This window comes from Panthera pardus, unplaced genomic scaffold (assembly GCF_024362965.1).
Source record: "Panthera pardus isolate Hobbes unplaced genomic scaffold, ASM2436296v1 HiC_scaffold_5, whole genome shotgun sequence".
Classification (NCBI taxonomy): Eukaryota; Metazoa; Chordata; class Mammalia; order Carnivora; family Felidae; genus Panthera; species Panthera pardus.
Window position 1 is genome coordinate 8202580 of NW_026526980.1, and position 20256 is coordinate 8222835.

General features: G+C 46.1%; 1 protein-coding gene across 1 annotated transcript in view; it reads left to right on the forward strand.

The window, feature by feature from the left end:
- BMERB1 (bMERB domain containing 1) overlaps positions 1–20256 on the forward strand; it is a 121334-nt gene that overhangs the window by 55225 nt on the left and 45853 nt on the right. Inside the window, exon 2 of the mRNA XM_019468663.2 lies at positions 8782–8905. Coding sequence (XP_019324208.2) covers positions 8782–8905 — 124 coding nt within the window. The remainder of the gene's footprint in view (positions 1–8781; positions 8906–20256) is intronic.

Consider the following 20256-nt stretch of genomic DNA (forward strand, 5'->3'; position numbering starts at 1 on the left):
AGAGTGGCTTTGCTCGGGCAGCTTTAACAAAATACCATAGACTGGGGGGCTTAAACAACAAACATTGATTTCTCACAGTTCTGGAGGCTTGGGAGTCCAAGGTCAAGGCACTGGCACATCTCATGTTTGGTGAGAACCTCTTCCTGGCTTGTAGATGGCTGTCTTCTCACTGTGTCCTTGCATGGGGGAGAGCAGAGAGAGAGAAATCAAATCTGATGTCTCTTCTTATAAGCACACTAATCCCATCATGGGGCCTCACTCACATGACCTCATCTAACCCTAATTACCTCCCAAAGGCCTCATCTCCCAATACCATCAGACTAGGGTTTAGGATTTCAACCTATGCATTTGGGGGATGGGACCCAAACATTGAGGCCACAGCAGGTTGTACATGGCTGTGGTGAATTCTGTGCAGTGATTGAGGTTTGGGAAATGCTCTTCGATAGCCCTTTGATCTACAGCATGGGCTTTGAAATCAGAACGACCTGGGTCTGAGTTCCAACTCTGGGACTCCCTAGTTCAGTGATTGTGACCAATCACTTCTGATCTCTCTGAGCCTCACTTATTTGTCTATGAAGGAAGGGCAATAATGATAGTATCTTCCTGCCAAGGCATTTAGGTACATGGTGACACAGCACCATGCTGACCAGCAATGTTCCACGTGAGTGACCTCTGGGGGCGTATACCATGTGTGTGAAAGTTACAAGGCAGAAATAAGAGGAGGGATTGTCCGGGGACCCTGGGCTTAAATTCCTACTTGGACCCATCATTGGAAAGGGAGGACTCCTCTGTTCCCCAGCATGGTTTTACCCCTTCCTGCCTATACTTAAATTACAAGCTTCTAGGAGATTGCCAGCCCTCATCTACCATCACCACTGACCCCACCCTGTCCCAGGACGGCTTTAAATTTTCAAGGTATGTAATGAGACCTGTTGGTGCGTCCCAGTCATGCCCAGTGCTCAGCTCTTGCTTGCTTGTGGGGCAGTGCTAAAATGAGGGCATGCATTTCCCTGGTGTGGTGGCATTTGGGGATAAAAAGATGGATTTAGCTGCCTCATCCCCCAGAAGTGACTCAGCTCCTGGGAGCTCAGTGACGTCAGTGGCAGTTAGAGCCCTGGGGACTTCCATGCTTTAGAGCGTTGCTCTCTCTACGCAGCAGCCTTGTGACCGCCATCTTCTCTAGCCAGCCAGAAAAACTATTGCGTCTTTTTCCAGGATTTGTCCTCCTCATGGGCACACCCATCCAACAGCTGTTGGATGCCTGCCTTCTAGCGGGAAAATGTTGTCAAGAAAGTTTCCATCATGCTAGTTCTATCATGGAAGCCCAGTCTGCAAAGAAGGTGATCGTGTGTGACATTCATTTCTTCAGGACCGATACCAGCATTTCTCAGAGTCTGGTGTAAAGACCTCCTTCATGAGGTCCCCAGACACAATGCCTCAACCTGGTCTTACCCGTTTTTTTTTCTTTTCAGATTTTTATTTCAATTCTAGTTAGTTAACACACAGTGCAATATTGGTTTCAGGAGTAGAATGCAGTGATTCATCACTTCCATACGACACCCTGTGTTCATCACAAGTGCTCTCCTTAATGGCCATCCCCCATCTAGCCCATCCTCCACCCACCTCCCTCCATCAATCCTCAGTTTGTTCTCTGTTATTAAGAGACTCTTACGGTTTGTTTCCCTCTCTCTTCTTCCCCCTTCCCGTATGTTCATCTGTTTTGTTTCCTAAATTCCACATGAGTGAAATTGTATAGTGTTTGTCTTTCTCTGACTGACTTATTTCGCTTAGCTTAATACATTCTACCTCCATCCATGTCATTGCAAATGGCAAGATTTCATTCTTTTTAATGGCTGGATAATATTCCATTTGTGTGTGTGTGTGTGTGTGTGTGTGTGTGTAACACATCTTCTTTATCCATTCATCAGTCAGTGGACATTTGGGCTCTCTCCAAAGTTTGGCTGTTGTTGATAATGCTGCTATAAACATTGGGGTGCATGTGCCCCTTCAAGTCTGTATTTTTGTATCCTTTGGGTAAATACCTAGTAGTGCAATTGTGGATCATAAGGTAGTTCTATTTTTAACTTTCTGAGTAACCGCCATACTGTTTTCCATAGTGGCTACACAAGTTTGCATTCCCACCAACAGTGCAAGAGGGTTCCCCTTTCTCTGTATCCTCGCCAATACCTGTTGTTTCTGGTGTTGTTGATTTTAGCCATTCTGACAGGTATGAGGTGGTATCTCATTGTAGTTTTGATTTGTATTTCCCTGATGATGAGTAATGTTGAGCATCTTTTCATATGTCTATTAGCCATCTGGTTGTCTTCTTTGGAGAAGTGTCTATTCATGTCTTTTGTCCATTTCTTCATTGGATTATTTGTTTTTTGGGTGTTGACTTTGATAAGTTCCTTATGGATTTTGGATATTAACCCTTTATCAGATATATCATTTGCAAATATCCTCTTCCATTCCCTAGGCTGCATTTTAGTTTTGTGAATTGTTTCCTTCACTGTGCAGAAGCTTTTTATCTTGAAGTCCCAGTTGTTCATGTTTGCTTTTGTCTGCCTCTGGAGATGTGTCTAGTAAGAAGTTGCTCCAGCCAAGGTCAAAGATGTTGCTGCCTTTGTTCTCCTCTAGGATTTTGATGGTTTCCTGTCTCACATTTAGGTCTTTCATCCATTTTGAATTTATTTTTGTGTATGGTGTAAGAAAGTGGTCCAGGTTCATTCTTCTGCTGTCCAGTTCTCCCAGTGCCATTTGTTTAAGAGACTGTCTTTTTTTCCACTGGGTATTCTTTCCTGCTTTGTTGAAGATGAGTTGACCATATAGTTGTGGGTCCATTTCTGGGTTTTCTGTTCCACTGATCTATGTGTCTGTTTATGTGCTAGTACCATACTGTCTTGATGGTTATAGCTTTGTAGTACAGCTTGAAGTAACCTGGTGTTATCCTAACCACTTGGGGTAGAAACAGAGACTCTGCCTTTTTAACAAGCTGCCTGGATAATCACCGTGTCTGCTAACGCTTGAGAACAGATATTTCCCACTTACCCAGTGCAATAGAATATGCTCAATTTGGGGGGCACCTGGGTGGCTCAGTCAGGTGAGCATCTAACTTCGGCTCAGGTCATGATCTCATGGTCCATGGGTTCGAGCCCCGCATTGGGCTCTGTGCTGACAGTGTGGAATCTGCTTGGGATTCTCTCTCTCTCTGTCTCTCTCTCTCTCTGCCCCTCTTCCACTCGTGTCTCTCTCTCTCTCTCTCAAGAATAAATAAGTAAATCTTTAAAGTGGGGAAATTATAACATCTACCATCTAGGGCAGGCAACTTTTTCTGTAAAGGGCCAGACAGTAAATATTTGAGGTTTTATGGACCATGCAGTCTTTGTTGCAACTACAAAGTTCTGCTGTGGTAGTGTGAAAACAGCCATAAATAATGCCTCAATGAGCATGACCAGTGTTGTAATAAAACTTTACTTGCACAATCAGGCAGGGGGCCGGATTTGGCCTGTGGCTATAGTTGCTAACCCCTCACCCAGGACACTGTGAAGATTAAAAGAGATGAGGCCTATTATGAGCCTAGCACAGAGCCTGGCACAGAGCACTATCCACAAGTCGGCATTCTGTCTTCTATCTGATGTGAGGTCTAGCCTTTGCTCGTTTCTCCAGGGGAAGGAAAGTTTCCAGGAGCAAGGCTTTTCAACACAGGTATCAGCCCCATTCTCTGTTCCACGTCAATGCTAAATGTTCATCTCGGCACCTGGAAATTGGTAAAATGCCAATCCATGGTGGGTGATTAAGTCTTTGTCCCATGTTTTGCCCCAGGGTGTACTGCTGTTTTCAGCAACTGTCCCATGGAAAACAGATTACCCATCTGAACCATGATCTGAGAAATGAGGATACTTATATCTGCTGGGTCCCATCCATAGATGCATTTAGCCCTTGCCCAGAGGCCTTGCCCATTTAGAGAGAGAGAGAGAGAGATTGAGCACTAGGTTTGCATTCTGTCTCTGCAACATTCTGATTGTGTGATGTTGGCCAAGTTACTTCCTTCTCTAAGCCTCAGATTCATCAGGTATGAAACAGGGATTAAATGAGATCATATGAGGTCTCAGCCACAGCATAGAACATGGCAGCTATTGAACCCCATTTTGCAAAGGAAGAAAGAGAAGCTAAGAGGTAAAGGGCCTATTCAAGCTCATATAGCCCGTGACTGGCTTCAGACCAAGGATCTCTAACTCTGCCCCTCCCCCTGACTGCTTCCTGGGGCCTGGGCTGCTTCCACCTAGGGCTGGCTCCTTGTGCAGTGACCAAAGCTCTTTGAGAAGTTGACATGGCTATTGGGGGAACTTGCAAGCTATTTAACTTTGGTGGGCTGAATAGTGCTCTTCCCAAATTCACATCCAACCAGAACCTCAGAATGTGAGCTTATTTGGAAATAGGGTCTTTTCAGAAAAGGACAGAGAAGGACACGCAGAGCCACAGGGAAGATGGCCACATGAAAACGGAGGCAGAGGTTGTAACAATACTGCCACAAGCCAAGGGTTGCCAGGATCTGGGAGAGGCAAGGAGGGACCCTCCCCCAGAGCCTTTGGAGAGAGCACAGCCTTGCTGACACCTTGATCTGGGACTTCCAGCCTCCAGAACGGAGAAAAAATAAAGTCCTGTTGCTTTAAGCCACCGAGTTTGCACTGATCTGTTACGGCAGCCATGGGGAACTAAGACACTGCCCTTGACTCTCAGATGTGGATGGACAGTGGTAGCTGGACTCAGAGCACCTGTGTGCAAAAAGGGCAGCCGTGATGGGGCAAAGCACCAGCGTTTTGGAGGCAGACAAGGGCTCAGCTCCTTCCTTACTCAGCTCTGGGCTTCGTTTCCTTGTTTGTTCAACAGAGAACATCTTGATCCTCCTGGCTTATGGTGAGGATTAGAAGAGATAGCACGGCAGAGCGGGCTGGTGGTAATAACAAAAGGAATCGTCACCATGCACGGAGGCTCTCATCCCTTGGTTAATTCCATCCTCACAACTGCCCTGGGTGGTGGGGTCCCTTATTGTCCTCACATTACAGATGAGGAAACTGAGTCACGAGATGTTAACTAACTCTCCTGGGCCACATAGCTAGTGAGGGGCAGAGCTGGGACACAAGCTCTGGCCACCTGACTCCAGAACACCCTCTACCCCTCCTCCCCACAACCCTCTATTACCCTGTGCCCAGAGTCCCTGCTCCCCCAAGCTGGTCCTCCAGCCTGATTGGAGCCTGGCACACAGTAACAATTAATATTAACTTTTTTCTCCTGTCCTTTCCTTTCTCCCTCTTTCCTCAAGTCGGACCTCATTGCTGCAGCCCCGGGATCCATCTAGGTCTGGTGTCAGGGGCAGTAGGACCCCAAATCTGATTCCAGGGACCTTGAGATCATGACTCAGCATGTCACATGGACAATTCCTAAAATTCCTCCTTAGACATCTGTCTCTCTTCTCAAGTCCCAGTCCTGAGACAGCTCTTCTGCTCCCCCTCCCTCTCTCTCCTCTTTCTCAGACTCACGCCCTCCTCCTCTCTGGCTCCCCTTCCACCCGCATTTCAGCACCAGCTCAGCCGGACAGAGGACAGCGGCATGATCTCCAGGACCTCCTGCGCTTGGAGGGCTGGGGGAGGGGATAGTGAATACCCTTGATTTAACATTTCCTCCCTCTGCCCATGTCCCCGCCATCCATCTAGACCACTGTGCGCTGCCTTCCTCCCCAACTCAACACCATGCACTGTCCATGCTATGAAATCTAGGAGCTCTTGGAAAATATAAGGAGAAACAGATGCTGTTCCGAGAAGCCAGGCCAGGTAGGGAGGGAGACGATCTCCAGCAGACCTACGGCTGTAATGCCACCGTTTCTTTGCCCTGACTAATTTCTTGGTCCTTCCCCTTGCCTTTATCCTCATTATCTCATACAAATTACGAATTATCTCAGAGAGTGTTAGGGAGGCCATTCATTTCAAGGTGAGAATCAGCTAAAGGTAATTGCCCTTCCTTCCAGATTCCTCAGCAAAATGGGGGATCCTGATGGGTGGAGAGGAGGCTTATGGAATGGATGTTATTAGGGGTAGATGATTGAAGGGAATGACAATTTACCCCTGATCCTGGAGAACCCAGGATCAGGAGTTTCCCAGCAGTCGTACGGGCTTCTGCGAGTGGGCAACATTCTGAGATCCAAGCTGGCAGGGGGTGACTTCAGGGAAGTCTGCAGTCCCCAGCCCCTGGGGAGTGTGCAGGGCCAGGGGTCCAGGTCATAGGAGGGAGACAGGTAGAGAGACAGCAGCTTTCCAAACCCTTGACTTGGAGGTAAGGAAAAAGACAAACACCAGGCAGCAGAACCAAGGTGTCGGGTGTAGACGGGACAAGCAGCAGTAGGTCATGTGAAATTGGCTTCACTAAAGCAAGAATCTCTCCTCCCCTGTATCTTTGGCTGTACCTGTGAAAGACTGTAGGATCTGTATCCGTTAAAACCTAGCCATTCACTCTGGCAGTGTGGCCTGAAGACACCTCTTAGGTGCACGTAAAGATTGAGCTTAGAGAATGCTCATTACGGGGCTGTTTGTGGTGGAGAAAATGGAAAACAACCCAAGTGCCTGGGGGTTGGTGGAGTGATTCATGATACAGCCACAAATAGAAGACTACTCAGCCTCTCACACTGCTGCTGGGGAAGAACATCCGAGGATGTGCGAAAATGCTCACGATATGTTCAATGAAAAGAACAGGTAATAAAATGTGAGACCCTAACTTTATATTACAAAAACCAGACCTGTATAATGATGGATACATATGTATATAATAGTGTGTGGGAGTATTAACATTTTAGTAAACATTTTTCCAGTTTTTTAAAAGAAAGATATGTGTATTCCCTATATATTGCAAGTTTGAACCCTTAACAACTCTTTTTAAGTTTTTTTAATGTTTTATTTATTTATTTATTTATTTATTTATTTATTTATTTATTTTAACGTTTATTTATTATTGAGAGACAGAGAGAGACAGAGCATGAGCAGGGGAGGGGTAGAGAGAGGGGGAGACACAGAATGTGAAGCAGGCTCCAGGCTCTGAGCTGTCAGCACAGAGCCCGATGCGGGGCTCGAACCCACGAACTGTTAGATCGGGACCTGAGCCAAAGTCAGACACTTAACCGACTGAGCCACCCAGGCGCCCCTGTACTCTTAACAACTCTTAAACAACATCAATTTTATCCTCTGGTAACAACCATTTTACTCTGTTTTCTACGAGTTTGACTTTTTAGATTCCACATACAAGTGATCATCATATAGTACTTGTCTTTCTCTCTCTGACTTTTCTCACTTAGTGTAATGTGCTCAAGGCCCATCCCTGCTGTAACAAAGGATATCCTCCTTCATCATGGCTGAATAATATTCCATTATATGTATACTTTTTTATCTATTCACCCATTGATAGGCGTTTAAATTATTTCTTATCTTTGCTGTTGTGAAATGTATGTATGTACGGGTATATATAATATTATGCATAGAAAACACATAAAAAAACATATGTGTTACCCTATGTATGCACACCACATATATATTATATTTAATCATGTAAATTGCCATATATATATTGGAAGAATTTACACCAAAATGTTAATAGCAATATATGTGCTATTACGTATACATATATAAGTATACACATGCATCCATATTGTTATGGACTGAATCTTTATGTCCCCCCTGAATTCATATGTTGAGGCCCTAATAACCAGGGTGGCTAATTTAGAGAGAAGGCCTTTGAGGAACTGACCCGGGGTTAAATTAAGTCATAAGGCTGGGGCCCTGATCTGACAGGATTAGTGTCCTTATAAGAAGAGACACCAGAGAGCTCTCTGCCTGTGTGTGTGCAAAGAAAAGGCTGTGTGATCACACAGTGAGAAGGTGGCCATGTACAAGCCTGGAAGAGGGTTCTCACTAGAAACTGATGCTGCCAGACCTTGAACTGGGATTTCTAGTCTCCAGCACTGTGAGAAAGTTGATGTCTATTGCTTAAGCCCCAGCCTCTGGTATTTTGTTACTGTAGCCCGAGTGAATGAATATACATGCATATATAGGTACATATATGCATATGTATGTAGTGTCTTTCCATATATATGGTAATATACACAGTTTAAAAATATATTCTTTTATGTATATTGCCGTAAATATAATTCTGATCATAAATATGAAACAGGAAAAATGTCTATCAAAATGTGGATAGTGGTTCTCTCTGGGCAGTGAAGTCATGGATGACTTTATTTTGTTCTTTTTTGCTTACCTATTACCTGAATTTTCTACAACAAACTTGTCTTACTTCATATTACTCTGACTTACATTACTTGGTGTTCTTGTAAGATAATAATTCAGAGTATTGCTATAAAATAATTATTATAAAATGCTTTTCTGCCTAACATTGGCCATGGTCTTGAGGCTGGGACAGGGATAAATGGCTGTAGTCAAAGAGAGCAGAGACTCAGGAGCTGGGACCAGGCAGGGACTGTCAAGGCCATATATAGAACCTTGAACAGGTTTGGTGAGCCAACAGAGCCTCCTCTTGTTCATAACAGGGTTCACATGGAAAACGTCTTTCCCAGTTTCCAAAGGGCTGGCTCATAAACACTCACGTGCACCCTCCTGGAGTGTCAAGGACGGTGGGGCAAGGCTGCCCCCTGGAATGGGGACAAGGGCTAGCCTAAGGGAATTCTTGAAAACCGGCGTGGCCTTGGGGTCTTGACGCCTACGATTCCTGTCTCCTGCACAGATCAGCTGGACATCATCTCCATGGCGGAGACAACCATGATGCCGGAGGAGATCGAGCTGGAGATGGCGAAAATTCAGCGTCTCCGGGAAGTCTTGGTCCGACGGGAGTCTGAGCTCAGGTTTATGTGAGTGCCTCGGGGAGGCGGCCGAGGAAAGGAAGGGGTGTGGAGGGGAGGACACCCGGAGAAACTAACATTTGCTCTTTATGACTGTGGGCTGGGCGCTGGCATGAAGGCATTATGTACGTTTAAAAAGGCTTACTTGATTCTCACTACTGCCTGGAGAAATGGCTATCAGAGCCTTCCCTTTTAAACAAGAACTGAATTTGGGATGGAATTCAAGCCAGTCTGACTCCAAAGCCCAAGCTCTTTGTAGCCTTCCTTTTGAGAAGAGGAAAGGGATGAGAGAGGGAGACAGACAGACAGAGATGGGGACCCAGAGGTGGTACCTGTGCCCGTGTCATTAAGAGCGCACACTCTGGGTTCAGATAGTTCTGAGATCCAACAAAACTGGGAGAGCTTGGACAGCTTCTCTCTGGGCTACATTTCTCTCAGTTGAGAAATGGGGGGAAGTGGTAAGACTTCTCTCCTGGGGTCACTGGCAACCTCAGAGTCACATGATTTGACCCTGTCTCCACGGGAGGAAGATACGCATTCTACCCATTCTTTCAGTGATTTCCCTGAGGCCAGTTAGGGGATTATCCTGTCTTGCAGATGAGCAAGACTGAGGCTCAGAGAAGTTAACCTGTTCAGGGCCTCCCAGCTAGTAAATAGAGCAATCAGGATTCAGATCCAGCTCTTCCTGCTTTCAAAACCCATATTCTCCTTATATGACCTCTGCATGGACTGCATCATGTGCCCTTCTCTCTCAGCCCATGAGACAGACCACTGTAGTAACATCTGCCAGTTATTCGACTCTCTGTGTGGGCCAGTGCCTGTGCTAAATGCTTCACATGCACAAGAAGCCCATATCCCTTTCACAGGAGCCCTTCGAGGAACGTTCTAGAACATCCCCCATCTACAGATAAGAAACCTCTTCCTTTTGATCTGGGAATACATGAGTGTCGAGTACATGAGTACTCAACATGAGTACATGAGTGTTGAGAAACAATCCCTCCCTTGTCATGTTTTTTGGGGTTTTGTTTTTCAGAAGAACTTGAGGAAGGATTGGTTGTGTGGGAGAAGTATCAGCAAAAATCAGGTGATTCCAACCACTGAGGTAGCCAGGACTGGACATGAGTTTGAGGTGCCTGTGGGGCACCCAAGTACAGATGAGTGGCAGGAAGTTCTGTGTCTCTGAGGTATGTGGGAGACCAATGAACCAGACGTAGATTCTCGGGGCTTGCCCACAGAACGGCCATTACTGGATTTGAGTAATGGGTATAGTCATCCCACATAAGCGAGTAGACCGCAAAGTCCAGGCCCTGGGGAAAGCTGAAATCTCCATGCTGCTCTTCCTCGTGGATGGAGTCAGGACACAGGGAAAGCCAGCTCTCAAACTTCTGGAGAAAAAGTATGGAAGGATTGAGAATTCAGTGGCAACAGGAGAGTTTGAGATTGCCACAGTCTATAAATTCTACAGGTATACCTTAGAGGTATTGTGGATTCAGTTCCAGACCCCCTGCAATAAAGTGAGTGTGAGTGAATATGGCTATAAAATGAGTACAATGAATTTTTTGGCTTCCCAGAGCATACAAAAGTTAGGGCTACACTATACTGTTGTCTATTAAGTGTGCAATAGTGTTATGTCTCCAAAAAAAATGCTCATGCCTTAATTTGAAAAAATACTTTTTTTGCCAAAAAATGCTAGCCATCATCTGGGCTTTCAGCGAGTGGTAAGCTTTTTGCTGGTAGAGGATCTTGCCTCGAGGTTGACGGCTCCTGACTGATCGGGCGGTGGCTGCTGAAAGTGGGGGTGGCTCTGGCAGTTTCTTAAAATAAAACAACAATTGGGGTGCCTGGGTGGCTCAGTCGGTTAAGTATCTGACTCACGATCGTGAGTTTGCAGGCTCTCTGCCGTCAGCACAGAGCCTACTCGGGACCCTCTGTCTCGCTCTCTCTCTGCCCCTCCCCTGCTTGTACTCTCTCCCTCTCTCTCTTCTTTCTCTTTTTCAAAAAGAAGCATAAAAAAAAACCCATTAAAAATAAATAAAATACAACAACAATGAGGTCTGCTGCATCGATGGATTGTTCCTTCCGCGAACAATTTCTCTGTGGTCCATGGTGCTCCTCCTGGCTAGCCTCTCCCCCACAGTAGAACTCCTTTCACATCTGGAGTCCCTCTCAAACTCTGCCTCTGCTTCATCCATGAAGTGGATGGAATGTTGTCATTTCGACCACCTGCGCCTTCACCGGGAGGAGACTCCACCTCAAGAAGCCACTTTCCTGGCTCCTCCATAGGAAGCAGCTCCTTATCGGCTCAAGTTTCATCAAGAGCCTGTCGCAATTCAGTCCCTTCTTCGGGCTCCACTGCTAATGCTGGTTTTCTTGCTATTTCTACCACATCTGCAGTGACTTCCTCCATCTCAGTCTTGAACCTTCAATTTGTAAAAAATACAATATCTGCGAAGCATCATAAAGTGAAACACAGTAAAGGGAGGTGCGCCTGTACTACTGTATATGTGCAAATTAAAAGTCTTTCTTCCTCTGTTTTATGTTATTTTTTAAACAATTTCCCTTTTTATTAATGTTTATTTTTTTTATTTTTTTTTTAACGTTTTATTTATTTTTGAGACAGAGAGAGAGCGTGAACGGGGGAGGGGCAGAGAGAGAGGGAGACACAGAATCGGAAGCAGGCTCCAGGCTCTGAGCCATCAGCCCAGAGCCCAATGCGGGGCTCGAACTCACGGACCGCGAGATCGTGACCTGAGCTGAAGTCGGACGTTTAACCGATTGAGCCACCCAGGCCCCCCTTAATGTTTATTTTGAGGGAGACAGAGGGTGAGCGGGGGAGGGGCAGAGAGCGAGGGAGACACAGAATCTGCAGCAGGCTCCAGGCTCTGAGCTGTCAGCACTGAGTTCCATGCAGGACTCAAACCCATGAACCACGGGATCATGACCTGAGCCGGTCAGATGCTTAACCAACTGAGCCACCCGGGCGCCCCAATAATGTTTTTTATTAATTCTGATGGACAGTTTTACCACTTTCTTCTATTACTTAATATATAACCTTTAATTAGGATGTACTATCCACCAGAATTAAATTAGTGCCCAGGTCTTGCTTTCACATCTTTTTTCTATTTTTATACTTCTAATTTTTACTTCTTTATGTTCGCAGTGAGGATCACACTTATATTTGGTTCTAAAACTATAATTAAGCTTCTGTTCTCATATATAGATAGTTTTTAACATTAAAAGCACATGACTGGGCCTCGTATTCTTATGGAGCCAGCATACTACATAATTAAATTTGATTTTCTCCAGTTTAAAAAATACCCTACATGACTGACACTTATAATATCCTTCTCCTGGGGGCGCCTGGGTGGCGCAGTCGGTTAGGCGTCCGACTTCAGCCAGGTCACGATCTCGCGGTCCGTGAGTTCGAGCCCCACGTCAGGCTCTGGGCTGATGGCTCGGAGCCTGGAGCCTGTTTCCGATTCTGTGTCTCCCTCTCTCTCTGCCCCTCCCCCGTTCATGCTCTCTCTCTGTCCCAAAAAAAAAAAAAAAAAAAAAAAGTTGGAAAAAAAAATATCCTTCTCCTGTTTTAAAAGAAAGAAGACAGAAAACATATGAGTTCTAGAAAGTACCGAATAGCTCCCTCAGCCTGCAGGTGCTCAAGAGGGACCAGAGGTTGCTTTTGCTGCTACAGGAACAATGGCTGTCACTTTGCATTGACTGACCTTTGTACCGGGTGCACACACGTGCACACACACACACACACACACACACAGTATCCCAGCATATGGTACACGCCAGTGAGTGTACAAGGTATCACACTTGAGTGCACAAGGACAAGAATGGCTCACATTTAAGCTCTAGTTCTGGGCCAAGCACTGCATGAAACTCTTGACTTGGGACCTCACTGAATTTCCCCATCATGCCCACTTAGGGACAGATGTCAACTGTAGATGCTTGAAAGCAGCTATGCTCACCACCCTAGCACCAGTGCATCAGTAGATACTTGAATGAATCATGTTATTCAAAGAATACAGGAGGATGTCGGTGTAGTCAGGACAGAAGAGGGGCTCAGTGACATTCTCCAAGGGAGCGGCCGGCTTCCAGGCCCCTGGGGAGTCTTGCTGGCAGCCTGCAGACAATAGTGGACGAAGCTGATGGCTGCCCCCACTCCAGCTTGGCGTAGTACATAACCTTGCCTGGAGGTGCACCCACCTTGTCAATCTGAGAGGCACGTGATGGACCCCGGAAGGACAGGCTAGAGATCAGTGCCCACTCAGACCCGAACAATCGCCTCATCCATCATCCTGCGGCCTCCCAGGCTAGCAGGACATGCATGGGCCATTCTTGATTCAGTTTCCTAGCTATTTCTCAGAGCCAGGCCCTTACACAGCTAGAGGGGCCCTATTTTGCATCCCTTTTATTTTTTTTTTAGGTTTATTTATTTTGAGAGAGAGTCTGTGAATGGGGGAGGGGCAGAGAGAGAATCCCACACGCTGTCAGTGCAGAGCCCGACGTGGGGCTCGAACCCACGAACCACGAGATCGTGACCTGAAACGAAATCAAGAGTCAGACACTTAAGTGACTGAGCCACCCAAGCACCCCTCTTGTGTCCCTTTGAGAAGAGAAAATCAGAGGTTAAAAATTTTGCCCAAGGTTGCAATGGCTATTAAGTAGCCAAGCTAGGGTGCAATGATTCCAGAGAATTGATTGAGTGAATGAGGAAACAAACAAACGAAAGAAATACTTCATAGAGTATATACCACGAGAGTAGGAATCTTATCTTCCTTACTGTTCTGTCTTCCCAGAATCTTGAACAGCACCTGGCATTTATTCAGCAAAATAATATTTGTTGAATGTGCAATAAATTATTCTTTCACATTCCATCCTTACCCCAACAACTTCCCTACACACACACACACACACACACACACACACGGGTCCTTGGCACAGGATAAGAAAGAAATAGAATTTCAGACCTAACTAAGCATTTGCAGGTGGGGAAGCTCGGAGTGACAGGAATGTGACAGTCATGGACTGAAACAGTCCCAATGATTCTGGCTGTAATAACCAGGATGAGATTGGTTTTGTCACACCTGCTCCAAAGTCATCAAGTTAATACCCATCAGCTCCTGTGGAGGCTGTGTGAGTCAGACCATATTTCATGGTTGAGGGTGTCTTCTCACATTTACTGTCTCCTGCTACATTGACTCTTTTAAGAAAGGGTCCAATGGCTGCTGCCCCCCAAGCACTGCCCCCCCCCCCCCGTGTTTAGCATGTGTGTTTCCATGTTCTTGTCTTGCTGGTTCAACAATCCTCTTGCCAGGGTGGTGAGGAAGTAGAAGAGGGAGATTTACCCAATCCACAGAGAACTAGCATGGATTCATGAGAAGTGGACTCACGGCTCTCCCATGTCCTCGGTCTGTGTCCTTGGGCGCATAACAGAGCACAAAAGAACTGCTGTTTACTTTTTATTTCCTTTCTTCTTCACCCAGCACTCGAGAATGCAAATTCAAACTCCTGGTTGGACGTGCACAATCCCATAATCTCACAATCCCACACTGGGTTTTGTCTTGTTCCGCCATCTTGAATTAAGTGTGGTAGAAATAGAAAGAATTCAGCTGAGGCAGGCTCAGTAAACAGGACTCACTCAGGACTTTTCCATACTTTCTCTGGAGATAAGTGATTTATTTGGAACCTAGAATGATGAGCTCTAACTTAGGCGGTGAGCTTTGCAAGTCAACCTGCTAGGAATTTGCTGTAGTGCCCTGTAAGGGTTCCCAGGGACCATAGAAATCAACATTTATTGAACCCTTCCAGTGGACCAACCCTGAGCACACATTATCACATAAGCTATGAAAAGTGCTTACTAATGGAAGGATGAATCAGGGGCAGCTTCCTGTTCGCCTCGACTAAGGTATGGTTCAGGGAAGGACTATGAGTGACCCTGGAGGGCACAGTGTATCTTCGCTCACTGTCTTCCTTAGCTTGTCCTCTGGTTTGTAGGTTGCTACATGGTCGTTGGAGCTCTCCTTCTTGAGGTTTGGTAATTTTATGAGCTTCATTTGAATGAGTCAATAAACCCCCCAGTATCACCAAAACGCCTGTAATAGGTGGCAAATGTCCCAGAGATAAAGCGTGAAGTCCGCTTTTTCTCTCCTTGATCCTCTGAGCTGCCCACCTCCAGTCCCTCCCGCTTCTGCTCCATGTCCCTATCCTGTCCTACGGAGGCTGCCGACAACCTCAGACTCATTTTCTCACCTTTAATTCCAAGCACTGAATCGCGCCATTAGCTTTGCAGAATTCTGCAGCCCGTGCCTGCCTGCCTCAGCATTTTTGCATCCTCTGTACAATCCTGGCCCTGCTGTTTATCTGGGTCTCAGATAATTAAGAATCTTCCGCCTCTGAGCAGGGGCAGGGGGTGGTTATCTTCATTTTACACCTGCTTGCTGGATTTTCATAAAAGGGATAGCGTGCTCTGTCTCTCAGCTTGCCCTGGGCAGTGGCAGCTTTTAATAAGGGAGACTCAGAACTGCAACAGGCAGGGGAGGCGGGGGTGTGTGAAGGATGGAGGTCAGGAGCGGAGCCCTTGCGTTTCAGCATTTCTGTTGCCTGGGCTTGGACCCCAGTCACTTCATTTTATTCAGAAGTACCCAGGGGCACCTGGGTGGCTCAGTCAGTTAAGCGTCTGACTTTGACTCAGGTCACGATCTCGCGGTTTGTGAGTTCCAGCGCCAGGTCGGGCTGTGTGCTGACAGCCCAGAGCCTGGAACCTGCTTCGGATTCTGTCTCCCTCTCTCTCTGCCCCTCCCCCCGTCGCTCTCTTTCTCTCAAAAAAGAATAAAATAAATAAACATTAAAAAAATTTACTAAGAAGTACCCAGCATGGTGAAGAGGCCAGGCCCTCGAATCTGGCAGACGTTCAGGTCGGGAGGGTAGAAAGTGCATGACTTGTAAATAGCCAGCTTTTTTTATACTTGCCATGCTGGATACTGTTTGAAATATTTTACTTGCCTTGATTCATTTAATCCTCACTACAACTATACAGATAGATAACATCTTCCCTCCCCGGCTATTTTCCATCTTATAGAGGAGGAAACTGATGCACAGAAAGGTTGAATAACTTGCCTGGGGTTGCACAGTGTCCATTAAGAGGAGATAATGATAACTCCTGGTTTCCATCTCAACCATCATGCCATGGGGCCTGCCAACTGTCTTTGAACCCCAGTTCTACTTTTTACCAACTCTGTGGCTTGGAGCAGTTGCTTTTAGCCCTGTTCCAGCCTCAGTTTCCCCCTCTGTACAATAGGGGCATTGACGCTTCCCTGGGAGCACTGTAGCAAGGACGTGTATGAACATGGGTGGCTTTTCCTAGGAAATAAGCAAATCAAAATCCCCTTCCTCCTTTTCACTGTCAGCACTGCACCTTGAGGGAGAGTAAGGGATCGGGGCTGCTTAGTTATCTCCAGAGAATACTCAGAAAACAGTCCTCTCCCCAAGAAGCTGGAGAGCGGCTCTCCACCATTATGACCAACTCTACCCCGGGGCCTTGACTTTGTTATTACTCTTGTTATTTTTAAAAACGTTTTATGCACCTGCATTTTTTTTTTTTTTTTTTTTTGTCTTTAATGAGTTGATAATTCTGAAGTCTGTTAGGAAAAGCTTCAAGCCAAGGGCAGAAGAAGCATGCGCGTTTATGTAACTTGACACATCTTAGCCACATTCGGGAGTCCTGCGTCACACTGGTTGCACTTTGGGTTTTAAATAGCGTTTCCTAAGAACAGGTCACTGTTGCAAGAGCCACTGTACGTATCAGGTGGGAAGAGATGGCTTCAGATGCAGAAGATCTGAAAACAATTTGTCTTGAACAAAATGTACAGGAAATTGAGGAGGGGGGAGGGAAGGAGAAAGGGGGGCAGGAAATGGATGGAGAAGAACAGAGGAGGGAGGAGAACGGTCCAGGTTGGACCTCTGAGTGCACCCTCTTGAGTTTCTAAGTGTGCTGGAAGGTAGGGGTGAAGGTAGGAATCTGGGCTGATCAGATGGAGAAAGATATATGGCCCCCACTCGACAAGTTTCTGCTACTCCAAGTTGTCTTTTGAAAGGACATTCTTCTCTCTGGGAACTCAGACGACCTTACCATCAGGGACTTCATTCTCTTAGCTCCAAGGATCTCCCCTGGGCCTCCTGGGTTCTGGTGAGCTGGGCGGGAGATCACCATATTGGGCTCTTGTGACGGTTAATTTTATGTGTCCAATTGACTGGGCCATGGGTGGCCAGACGCTGGGTCATCCATTATTCTGGGGGAGTCAATGAGGGTGTTTCTGGGTAAGATTAACATTCGGATCAGTAGACAGAGTAAGGCACATTGCCTTTCCCAACGTGGGTGGGCCTCATCCAATCCGTTGAAGGCCTGAATAGAACAAAAAGGCTGAGTAAGAGGGAACTTTGCCTGCCTTACTGATGAGCTGGGATATTGATCTTTTCCTCCCTGTGGACTGGAACTAACAAATCGACTTTCCTTGAGGCTTGAGCCTGGTGGCGTTTGGACTGGAGCTATACCATCGGCTCTCCTGTGTCTCCAGCTTGCTGATGACAGATCCTGGGACTTTTCAGCCTCCACAATCACATAAGCCACTTTCTTATAATTAATTAATAGATCAATCAATCAAATCTCCTATTGTTTCTGTTTCACGGAAGAATCCTGACTAATACAACCTTGTTTATTCTCAGAAACTTCCATCTGGATGCTGTATTTAGCTAAAAAAGACCTAGGAAGTTGGAGAAAGATTTTTTTTTTTTTTTAAGTAGACTCCATGGGCACCTGGGTGGCTCAGTCGGTTAAATGTCCGACTTCGGCTCAGGTCACAGTCTTGCAGTCTGTGAGTTCGAGCCCCACATCGGACTCTGTGCTAACAGCTCAGAGCCTGGAGCCTGCTTCAGATTCTGTGTCTCCCTCTCTCTCTGCCCCTCCCCTGCTCTCTCTCTCTCTCTTTCTCTCTCTCTCGAAAGTAAATAAACATTAAAAAAAAAATTTAAAGTAGACTCCATGCCCAGTGTGGAGCCTAGTGAGGGACTTCCACTCACAACCCTGAAATCAAGACCTAAGCTGAGATCAAAAGAGTTAGATGCTTATCCCAGGGAGCCACCCAGGGGCCCTGAGGCTAAGATAAAGGGATATTGGTTCCAGCACTTTGGAAAACAGCCCAGCAGTACCTGGTAAAGATGAGCATGTACTTAGCTCTACAGTAACCAGCAGTTTCTTGCCTCAGTATACCCTAGGGTTGCTCTGTGTAATTGGGTAGGCACTGGCTTCATGTGGCTCTTTCTTTCTTTCTTTCTTTCTTTCTTTCTTTCTTTCTTTCTTTCTTTCTTTCATGTTTATTTATTTGAGAGAGAGAGTGAGTGAGTGGGTGCAGGCTGGGAGGGGCAGAGAGAGAAGGAGAGAGAATCCCAAGCCGGCTCCATGCTGTCATCACAGAGCCTGACGTGGGGCTTGATCCCACAAACGCTGAGATCATGACCTGAGCTGAAATCAAGTCAGACGCTTAACTGATTGAGCCACCCAGGTGCCCCTCATGTGGCTATTTCTTTTATTTTTTTTTTCAACTTTTTTTTTTTTTTTTTTTTAATTTATTTGTGGGACAGAGAGAGACAGAGCATGAACGGGGGAGGGACAGAGAGAGAGGGAGACACAGAATCGGAAACAGGCTCCAGGCTCTGAGCCATCAGCCCAGAGCCTGACGCGGGGCTCGAACTCACGGACCGTGAGATCGTGACCTGGCTGAAGTCGGACGCTCAACCGACTGCGCCACCCAGGCGTCCCTGGCTATTTCTTTTAAAATCATTACAGTAAAATACAAAGTACAGTTCTTCAGTAACCCTACTACATTTCAAGTGCTCACTAGTCAGTTGTAGCTAATGACTGTCCTATTGGAAAGCACACACATTTTCGTAGAACATTTCCATCATCACAGCCCTAAAGAAACTCTCACACGTGAGTGCCAGGAGGAATATTCCAGAATGTACTTATCAGCCTTATTTGTAAGAGCAACAAAACTGGAAATACCTCAAGTGTTTATCAGCAGTAGAAAAGGACAAACCAGGTACAGCCTAATCATGCCATGGAATACTACGGAGCAGTGAAAATGAATGCACTATAGGCATTAACCCAGATGCATCTCAAAAACAAGACTTTCGGCCAAGCTTATGTAAAGGGCAAAATATGTAAAACCCAAAACTGTGCTGGCATTCATATAGAGATAGTAAATTATAAAAAGAAAAAAGTATTAAGATGAACTCAGCTTAGGGACGCCGGGATGTCTCGGTTGGTTAAGAATCTGACTCTCAATTTCAGGGTTGTGAGTTCAAACCCCGTGTTGGCCTCTGCACTGGGTGTGCAGCCAACTTAAAGAGAAAAAGATAAACTCAGCACGGTGTTTACCTCTGAGAGAATGAGGTACGACAGGGCTTCTAAGGGTCCTATACAGGTTATGACTCAGGCAAGATGATGGAGACATGTTTATTAATCCCTAAATGGTATGTATGTACTTTACGCGCACATTTGTATCTAGTTCACAAACAGACGTATACACACATTTGTTTTCCAGTTTTTTTATTGTGGTGAAATACACGTAACATAAAATTTACCATCACGACCGTTTGTAAGTGTACAGTTCACGGGCGTTAAGAATGTTTACATTGTTGTACAACCATCACCACCATGGCACCACCACCGTTTCCAGAACTTTCAACTTGCAAAGCTGAAAGGCTGTACTCATTAGGCAATACCTCGCCATGCTCCCCCAGCCCCTGGCAACCACAGTCTGCTTTCCGTCCCTATGACTGTGATGGCTCTGAGTTCCTCACACGAGTGGAATCGTACAGTGTTTGCCTTTTTGGACACACACACACCTTTTTAAAGGAAAAATGCTAAGAAAGGGAAGGAAGTTTATGATCTCTGTTATCTTTGCACCCATATCTCAGATACATCAAACCCAACATGTCCAAGTCCAAACTCATGATCCCCGTGCCATCCCCTAGCCGTGTCCCCACCAAATGTAGCTTTGCAAATGGCCCCGCACCACCCTCTACCCATGTGGGAACGCCAGATTCCGAAGTTAGACGCCATTCTGACTCCTTCCAGTTTGCCACCTCACATATTCAGTCCATCCCCAAACTGAGTCACATTTTACCTCCTAAAATAGTTTTAGAACCATCACGTTTCTCCATCGCCACGGCCACCACCCAAGTGCACATTTCTATCTGTCTCTTGGATCTTAAGAGCCTCCCAGCCTCCCACCATGCTGCCCTCCAGGCCAGGGTACCATGGCCAGAAGGAGCCTCTCGGAATGCAAATCAGA